This window comes from Piliocolobus tephrosceles, chromosome 11, assembly GCF_002776525.5.
Source record: "Piliocolobus tephrosceles isolate RC106 chromosome 11, ASM277652v3, whole genome shotgun sequence".
Lineage (NCBI taxonomy): Eukaryota > Metazoa > Chordata > Mammalia > Primates > Cercopithecidae > Piliocolobus > Piliocolobus tephrosceles.
In genome coordinates, this window is record NC_045444.1 from 118045870 (window position 1) to 118055439 (window position 9570).

General features: G+C 53.4%; 1 protein-coding gene across 1 annotated transcript; it reads left to right on the forward strand.

The window, feature by feature from the left end:
- The first annotated feature begins 642 nt into the window (after positions 1-642).
- TEX44 (testis expressed 44) lies at positions 643-2062 on the forward strand. The gene has a single exon (XM_023193790.1). The coding sequence runs from the start codon at positions 680-682 to the stop codon at positions 1916-1918; it is 1239 nt and encodes a 412-aa protein (XP_023049558.1). The 5' UTR covers positions 643-679; the 3' UTR covers positions 1919-2062.
- Positions 2063-9570: the final 7508 nt, after the last annotated feature.

Sequence of the window (9570 nt, forward strand, 5' to 3'; positions counted from 1 at the left end):
GAGGTGCCGGGAGGGGTCCCTTATAAACACTGTTCTAAATCAACATCTGCATCCCTTCTCATTTGTCAAAGTCACAACTCTCACTCCTCCTGTGGCCCTGCGGCTGTACTCGGCCCTGTACACATGCCTCCAGCCCATTCCAGAACATTTGTCATTTTCCCCCTATGTACCGGCAAAGTTGGCAACAAACTGTCCCATAGACTTAGCACACTTGGAAGGCTGCTCCAGAAGCTCAAGACCCTTGCTCTGGCTGGGCGCGGTGGCTCACGCCTGTAATCTCAGCACTTTAGGAGGCAGAGGCGGGTGTATCACGAGGTCAGGAGATCGAGACCATCCTGGCTAACATGATGAAACTCCGTCTCTACTAAAAATACAAAAAATTAGCTGGGCGTGGTGGCGGGCGCCTGTAGTCCCAGCTACTCAGGAGGCTGAGGCAAGAGAATGGCGTGAACCTGGGAGGTGGAGCTTGCAGTGAGCCGAGATCATGCCACTGCACTCCAGTCTGGGAGACACAGCGAGACTCCATCTCAAAAAAAAAAAAAAAAAAAAGACCCTTGCTCTACGGGTACCTGTGACATCACCAGTGGCCACAGTCCCTTGTGACCTCACCACTTGGACAACTCAGCCCAGCTGGGTTGCAGCCACTCCCTCCAACTGCCACAAATAGCAAAGGGCATAGATGACCCCAGGAGAGCCCTCAGGAGAGGCCGGCTCCACCAGCAGCCCCACACATGGCACTCCTGGGTCCCCCCTGGGCAGCGTGGCTAACAGCGTGTCTAAGGACAGCCCAGCAGGAGGGCCCCAAGGTCAGGTCCCACTCACAACAGATGTCTTGGCGGTGAGCAGCTCTGCCGCATCCACCGACCGGCAGGATATAGATCAGGCCTCCTTCAAGACGGCCACCCCCGAGGCCATGTCAACATCTGGAGACAAAGACAAGGGTGCAGTTGTTCCAGAACATGGCCAGAAGACGCCTAGAAAAATCACACCTCTGCTTCCCAGCCAAAACCCAAGTCCCCTGCAAACATCTATGAGCCTTCAGAATCCAACGTGGGACAGGCAGGTTCAAGACGCAAGGACAAGTCAGAGTCTAGCGGTTTTCCCAAGTCACCTCCTGGGTAAGGACAAGACGTCACAAATGGCGAACGTTCCTGAGAGAGAGCTGGAGTCAGCCCCCTCTGCCCCCAGTGCTGAGCTACAGCTCACCCAGCACATGGAGGCTCAGCCCGTCGGGAGTGATGCTGACCACGTCACCGCAGGTGTCAATGGCCAGCATGGCCCTCAGGCTGCCAGCACCACCAAGGCTGCTGAGGAGAAAGCTGAGCATCCAAAGGCCCCACACCCTGAAGCTGAAGCTTTGCCATCTGATGAGTCCCCAATGGCAATGGGGGCACATGCGGTGGATGGCTTAGGAGACCTGCAGGCTTGGTTCTTCCCTCCACCTCCAGCAGGCAGTGTGTCCCTGTCGCCTGGGCCCCACGAGGTGGCCCTGGGGAGGAGGCCCCTGGACCCCAGCCTGTACATGGCCAGTGAGGAGAATGGCTACATGTGCTCCATGACCAGCCTGCTGGGCAGGGGCGAGGGCTCCATCAGCTCCCTGGCAGACATCCTGGTGTGGTCTGAGACCACCATGGGCATGGCCATAGCCACAGGCTTCCTGGACTCCGGCCACAGCACCGTGGCAGATCTGCTGCACAGCTCGGGGCCCAGATTGCGCTCGGTCTCCAGCCTGCTGGGAAGCGTCAGCTCAGCCTTCTCCTCCGGGGTGATGTCAGGGACTGGCTCAGCCCTGCGCACCCTCACCCATGTGCTGGAGACAGTGGAGCAGAGGACCGTGGAGGGCATCCGCTCGGCCGTGCGCTACCTGACCAGCCACCTCACCCCACGCCGGTTCCAGGCTGACCCCAACTATGATTAGATCCCTGCACAGGGACCCCCGAAGTCCTGGCTCAGTGGCCTCCAGAGATCCCTGGGACCCTCACGCCCTGCTCCCTTGCCCATTCTTGCTCTGGACGGTTCCCCCAGCCCATGCAATAAATCACCAGCGAGCGTTTATTTCTAAGCACCAGCCTCCTCCCTTGGGGTGCAGTGAGCAACAAAGCAGTGACAGGACAGGAGGGCTCAGGGTATGGTGGAAACGACGTCTCCTGAGGGTTTCTCAGGCTGTCCCATTCAGGGGTTGGGGGCAAATGTGCAGACACAGAAGAGCCTGGGCAGAGCTGGGGGCATGTGGTGGGGGATATCTCAGACCTGCAAAAACCCATCCCTACTGAACCTCCACCCAGGTAAGCTCCCGAGCAGCCTTCCTTGGGGCCTAAGCTGGCCCAGCAGGCTCAGGCTGAGAGGCACAAGAGGCTGTACCATTGACAGTGCTGAGTCAAACCATGTGGGTTCAAACCCCAGCGCCAGCACTTGCCCTGGGCGAATCACGTCACTCTCAGCCTACTTAGCTGTAGAAAGGAGAGAATAAATCCACACCATGACGCTGTTATAAGACAGAAGGGAAGCGATGCAGGCCATAATGCATGGTGTCTGGCACTTGATAAGCCCACACATGGTGGCTGCCATTATCAATATCCCCCGATGAGCTGGGGATGCAGAGGGAGCAGGAGTCTAAGCAAACCGACTGTCCCGGTTTGCCTCAGACTAAGGGAGTTTCTGGGTTGTAGGACTTTCATATTTAAAACCGGAAAACCCCAGGAAAACTAGGATGAGTTGCTCACCTTAGATCCAGGTCTCTTTACATGGTGTTTACTCTTGTCTGTGAAGATATGCATCTGGGAAAGCATTAGCAAGGCCCGGCCTTGAGTGCAGCGATGGGGCAGCCATCTGCTTCGGAAGCCGTCAGCGCACCCTCTGGCTAGACCCTGTGCAGCACCTGGTGGTGTGACCTGGTGAGTGATGCCCCAGCTGGATGTCTGCTCCGGCCCTGCCCTTAGCTCAGTGCCCTCAGCAGCTCTCACCCGCACGCTTTCATGTGCGGCCCTAGCCACGGATGGTTCACTTGTCCTTCCTGGTTCCCAGCAGAGTCTCCAAGTGGGAGCCCTGGGGCCACAGCCAGCCAACTGATGGGTTGTTTGACCTACATAGTGCTTCTCAAATTCTAAACGAATGGCTAGCATTTAAAAAATAGATCTTACATGCCGGGCGCGGTGGCTCAAGCCTGTAATCCCAGCACTTTGGGAGGCCGAGACGGGCGGATCACGAGGTCAGGAGATCGAGACCATCCTGGTTAACCCAGTGAAACCCCGTCTCTACTAAAAAATACAAAAAAATTAGCCGGGTGAGGTGACGGGCGCCTGTAGTCCCAGCTACTCGGGAGGCTGAGGCAGGAGAATGGCGTAAACCCGGGAGGTGGAGCTTGCAGTGAGCTGAGATCTGGCCACTGCACTCCAGCCTGGGCCACAGAGCGAGACTCCGTCTCAAAAAAAAAAAAAAAATAGATCTTACAGCCAGGTGGAGTGGCTCATATCTGCACTTTGGGAGGCCGAAGTGGGTGGATCACTTGAGCTCAGGAGTTCGAGACCAACCTGGCCAACGTGGTGAAACCTGGTCTCTACTAAAAATACAAAAAAATTAACTGGACATAGTGGTGCAGGCCTGTAATCCCAACTACTCAGGAGGCTGAGGCAGGAGAATTGCTTGAACCTGGGAGGCGGAGGTTGCAGTGAACCAAGATCACACCACTGCACTCCAGCCTGGGTGATAAGAGCAAGACTCCATCTCCAAAAAAAAAAAAAAAAAAAAAGATTTTGCATTAAAATCTGGATTTCTGCTTCTCTGGGAAAATCTAGGGCCCTCATTTCTTCAGGACCCCAGGCAGCAAAACTGCCTGCTTTAGGGTGTATGTGCTCACTGTCCACCGCAGCCCACCTGGCCTGCATCAGTGACCCATGTCACCAGCCCTGCCCCACGCGGCAGAAGGCTCACATGAGGAAGGGTGATGCCAGGCCCGAAGGTGGATACAAAGATGAGCCCGGTGTGCATACCTGCTTCCTCCAGAAGCTGCCACTTTCTTTTTTTCTTTTTTTGGATGGAGTCTTGCTCTGTTACCCAGGCTGGAGTGCAGCGGGACGCCATCTCAGCTCACTGCAACCTACATCTCCCAGGTTCAAGCAATTCTTCTGCCTCAGCCTCCTGAGTAGCTGGGATTACAGGTGCCCAGTACCATGCCCAGCTAAGGTTTTATATTTTTTAGTAGAGACAGGGTTTCCCCATATTGGCCAGGCTGGTCTTGAACTCTTAACCTCAGGTGATCCGCCCACCTTGGTCTCTCAACGTGCTGGGATTACAGGCATGAGCCACCTTGCCCGGCCCAGGAGCTGCCACTTTCTGTAGGTGCAACGGGAACTGTCCCCATGTCATGAAAGCAATTAATTCAGAGGAGTGAGATTGTGGATTTAGATCCCAGTAATCAGGGGATTCTCAAAGAAGCAATTAAGCCAGTCCCTAAAAGAGAGGAGGATGCCTCCTAGACAGAGGTAATAAGAACAAAAGCCGAGGCAGGCATGGTGGGGGTGCTGGGGAGCAACTAGGGCCCACTGCAGAGGGCAATCTAGTTGCCAGGGTGACCTCAAAATGTGCTCATTCATGCTTTCTTTCTTTTTTTTTTTTTTTTTTTTTTTGAGATGTATTCTCACTCTGTCACCCAGGCTGGAGTGCAATGGTGCAATCTCGGCTCACTGCAACCTCTGCCTCCTGGTTCAAGTGATTCTCCTGCCTCAGCCTCCCAAGTAGCTAGGATTACAGGCATGCACCACCATGACCAGCTAATTTTTGTATTTTAGGAGAGACGGGGTTTTACCATGTTGGCAAGGCTGGTCTCATACCCCTGACCTCAGGTGATCTGCCTGCCTCAGACTCCCAAAGTGCTGGGATTACAGGCATGAGCCACCATGCCCAGTCTCACTCATGCTTTCAATAAAAAAAATTTTTTTTTTTTTTAGATGGAGTCTTGCTCTGTCACCCAGACTGGAATGCAGTGGCGCAATCTCGACTCACTGCAACTTCAGCCTCCTGGGTTCAAGCAATTCGCCTGTCTCAGCCTCCTGAGTAGCTGGGATTACAGGCACGCACTACCTTGCCCAGCTAATTTTTGTATTTTTAGTACAGTTGGGGTTTCACCATGTTGGCCACACTGGTCTCGAACTCCTGACCTCAGGCAATCCTCCCTCCTCAGTCTCCCAAAATGCTGGGATTATAGGCGTGAGTCACCGCGCCCGGCCTCAACAAACATTTTTTGAACATCCACTATGTACCAGGCACTGCTAGACCCTGAGACCACAAGGGTGAACCAGCCATCAGAAGGAACAGAAACCTAACTCAAACCAGATTAAGCAAAGAGATGAGTCAACTAGCACAACAGCCGGGTGTGGGCTGGGCCAGGCCAGGGCCAGGGCTCACCCTGGTCCTCAGGGCTCTGCCGTTCCGACTCGGCTCCCCGGGGCTGGCCCCCTCTGTGCTCAGGAGGCTCAGTCACCTTCCGAGAAAAGAGAAGCTTGTTCCCACTGGCTCTGGCAGGAGAGTTGGGGGAGGACGCTGCCGGGCCTGGCTTGGTGCCTGTGCCCTCCCCTGAACCAATCACTGAGGCCACAGGAATGAAATCTCTCATCACCTGGCCTGGGGCCAGGGTCAGACCAGAACTGGGGCCTTCCCAGGGGAAGGGATGCTGGGCCCACAGCCAGCAGAGTGGTAGCGAGTATGTCCTTTGGGTTCAGCTGTCTTGAATCCTGACTCTCCCTCCCACAAACTGTGTCACCTTCAACTTCCCATGCTCAGCTTTCTCACCTACAAAGTGATAATAGTACCTTCCCACAGGACTGTTGTGAGGATTAAATGAGTTCATGTGTCAGTGCCTAGAACAGTGCCTGGCACGTAGTCGAGTGCTGTGTGGTCACAGTCGCCCTGATGATTATTGCAGACGGGCCCGCGCAGCTGCGTGCCAGGGCATTCACGACTTCATTACAAGGGGAGTGAACATGGGGGTGTGGCAGCTGCACACTGGCAGTTACCTGAGCTGAGTCTTTGCTGTCGGAGAGAGAAGGGCAAAGGCTTGGCAGCATGGCGATGGTGCCACCCTCGTGCAGGAGGGTGATGGGGGTGGGGGCTGCTCTATGAAGAGATAGTCCAGACCTGTGGCACTCAGGCTGGCAGGGAGGGGTGGCAAAGCAAAGGCAAAGGAGACATCGCAGGTGACCAGCTGGATTGAGGGGCCAGGAAAACAACCATCATGATTCCTGGGTGGTTTGAGCCTGGGCAGTTAGGAGACTTGAGGCGTCCCTGACAGATGGTGGGACATGAGGAAAGGGTTAGTGGAGGCTGGTGGGAAAGGACTGGATCATGTGTTTGTTTTTTTGTTTGCTTTTGTTGTTTTTTTGTTTGTTTTATTTTGGTTTTGTTTTTACAATTTTTTCTCACTACGTTGCCCAGGCTGGTCTCAAACTCCTGGGCTCAAGCAATCCTCCCACCTTGGCCTCCCAAAGTGCTGGGTTACAGGCATGAGCCACCGTCCCAGCCATGTTTGCTTTTAGAAATGTTGAGTTTCAGCCAGGCACGGTGCTGTAATCCCAGCACTTTGGGAGGCTGAGGAGAGTGGATCACCTGAGATCAGGAGTTTGAAACCAGCCTGGCCAACATGGTGAAACCCTGTCTCTATTAAAAATGCAAAAAAATTAGCCAGGTGTGGTGGTGGGAACCTGTAATCCCAGCTACTCGGGAGGCTGAGGCAAGAGAATCGCTTGAACCCGGGAAGCGGATGTTGCAGTGAGCCAAGATCGCGCCATTGCACTCCACCCTGGAGTTGTACAATAGTGAAACTCCATCTCAAAAGAAAAAGTGGCAAGCTAGCACACTTTTTACCATCAAAGTGTTTATGAGGGGCTCATATTGACACCTAGAGGTCACTGCTACTCAACAAGGACATAGCTCATGCCCAGAACAGGGAAAAGTTATGAAGTCCCACTGGAACCACACAGCTCTGCCTTGCATTGCATTCGGCAGGGCCAAGTTCCCAGTCCCCCAGGGGGTTGTGACAGCCATGCTACATTGGTTGCTTTGAGTTTCCAGGGCCCTACCCCTGGCCGACTCACTCTGTGCTGCCTTGAAACCCACTCAGTCCAGTGTCTGCTGGACGGACCCTCCCTGCTAGCTCTTCTTGATCCTCCCCTCCTTGCTGTGGGGTAAACAGTTGTGTTGGCAAACTCACCTGGCAACACATGGGGACCCCCAGGGATCCAAGTACTATCACACCTGGGGAGGCTGTCAGGGCTGCATGCTCAGGGCCGGGGTGTCCAGTACAGAAGGAAAGGGTACGCTCCAGCTCAGGATGGATGGCTGAGGGAGACATTGTACAGTGAGAAAGAAAAAGCCCAGAGACAAGAGAAGAAGAGGAAGCGGTTCCCAAAACAAAACACAGGAGCAGTCAGCAAGTGGGGTGACCTGGCCCATCATGGGGACCTTGGCTTGAAGGCATAGGGGATCACCCCCAAAATATGCCACTTTGGCATAAGGATTATTTGAGCTGAAGGCAATTGAGAAAACGCAGACAGGATGAGCTTTCTGCCCTTTCCCTTTCTGCCTGAAAAACAGAGTGTACATTTCCTTATGAAGCCCCCTCACCTTGCCCATACCAGAAAGGGGAGAACGGCCTTATCACTGGGGAGAGAGATGGAACCGAGAAGCATCTACACAGACAAGCCTTATTAAATAGCCCTGTCTACCACAGTGTCCCCCCTATGTTTACCTTCCCACAGCTTACCACCCTTAAAAAGTCCAGAAGCCACTTTCCTTTACTTATCACTTCTCTACAAATTTATCGTCCTTTGTTAGTATGGTATAAAGCCATCAAGTCTGCTGGGGTTTCTCTTCTATGAAGCACCACCACCTCCCCATGCCAGGTAACACTTTTAACATTAAGGAGTCACGCTGAACCTATTCTGGTTTAGGGGTCCACTCGATTTGAAAAACAAAAATAAAACTTTTAACATCAAATAAAACGTGTATGTCTTTTCTCTGTTTTGTTTTTGTTTGTTTGTTTTTGTTTCTGTTGTTTTGAGACAGAGTCTCACTCTGTTGCCCAGGCTGGAGTGCAATGGCACAATCTCGGCTCACTGCAACCTCCGCCTCCCAGGTTCAAGCAAGTCTCCTGCCTCACCCTCCCAAGTAGCTGGGATTACAGGCATGTACCACTATACCTGGCTAATTTTTGTATTTTTAATAGAGATGGAGTTTCACCATGTCTGGCAGGCTGGTCTTGAACTTCTGACGTCAAGTGATTGGCCTGCCTTGGCCTCCCAAAGTGCTGGGATTCCAGGCATGAGCCACCGCACCCAGTCCTTTTCTCCTGTTAATCTGTCATTTGTCCAATTATTTTGCAGACCCAGTTACTGAACCTAAGAGGGTAGGGAATACTTTTTCCTCTCCTGCAAAGGCCCCATGTGGTCCACTGCGTCCAACGGATGAAAACTGAGTAAGGGGGGAGCACTATTAACTATTGAGGAGAAGCAGTTAATAGAGACAGAAGGAGAGGATAAAGAATGAGCAGTAGAATGAAAAGATGGCTGTGTATAGGGTCCTCTTCTGTGTTGAGAAGTGAGGTATAACAAAGCCATAAATTCATCCCTACAAAGCCTGGCACTTCCTCACTCAACGTATCAGGGAGCCTGGTTCTCGGCACCTTCTTGTTTATATGTTAGGGTTAACGTTTGACAACAATCAGCATTTCTCTAGGATCAATAGCCATCTTTTTGGTGTGTTCTGCCAGGAGACATTGGCCAAGTAAGCTGAGGTCTGCACCGGCCAATAGGCATGGAGGCTGGACCAGGAGCCAGCAGGGCAGGCACAATGTCCTAACACCTGAGCCCAGTAGGGGATGGACTAAGGGGAGGGCACCAACAAGTCCTGGCAGACATCAGAAGGGTGTCTACTAGGCCGACCTGGCCTACCCGGCCTCCATCCCAAGGTTGGACCGTCCTGACCCCCTCAAAGAAGGCCTTGCTCCTCCAGCCTCTGAGAGTACTGTCATTGGATAGCCTTCAGCCTCAGCTTCTGCAGAGAGCACCTCACCCAAGGTGGTGAGGTCCCGGGTGGCCCAATCCCCACGCTGGTCTGTGCAGGGGTCTGAGGTCTGACTATCCTGATCCAGCTTGGGATAACCGCAGCTCCAGAGCTCCCGCAGGGCTGGCTGGGCTGTTGTTGAACCTGCAGTACAGGATCGACCTCTCCCTTTCCCACTCTGTCTTCATTCTGCTCCTCTTCACAGGGCGTGATCCCAAATAAACATCCTGTGCACCAAACCCTGGCTCAAGGCCTGCCTTCTGGGGAAACCAAGATATTACCATAGACTGCTAATTTCTCCCTTCTGAGATGTGTTGCGGTGCGTGGGGCGGGTGGGGGGGTGGGGCGGAATTCAAAACATAGAAAAACTTCAAAGATTGTTTTCTTTTTTTTTTTGAGACTGAATCTCGCTCTGTCGCCCAGGCTGGAGTGCAGTGGCCGGATCTCAGTTCACTGCAAGCTCCGCCTACCGGGTTTACGCCATTCTCCTGCCTCAGCCTCCCGAGTAGCTGGGAC

Bases quoted from the DNA above. Each gene is read 5' to 3' on its own strand.
- TEX44 (XM_023193790.1), top strand. From the start codon at position 680: ATGACCCCAGGAGAGCCCTCAGGAGAGGCCGGCTCCACCAGCAGCCCC.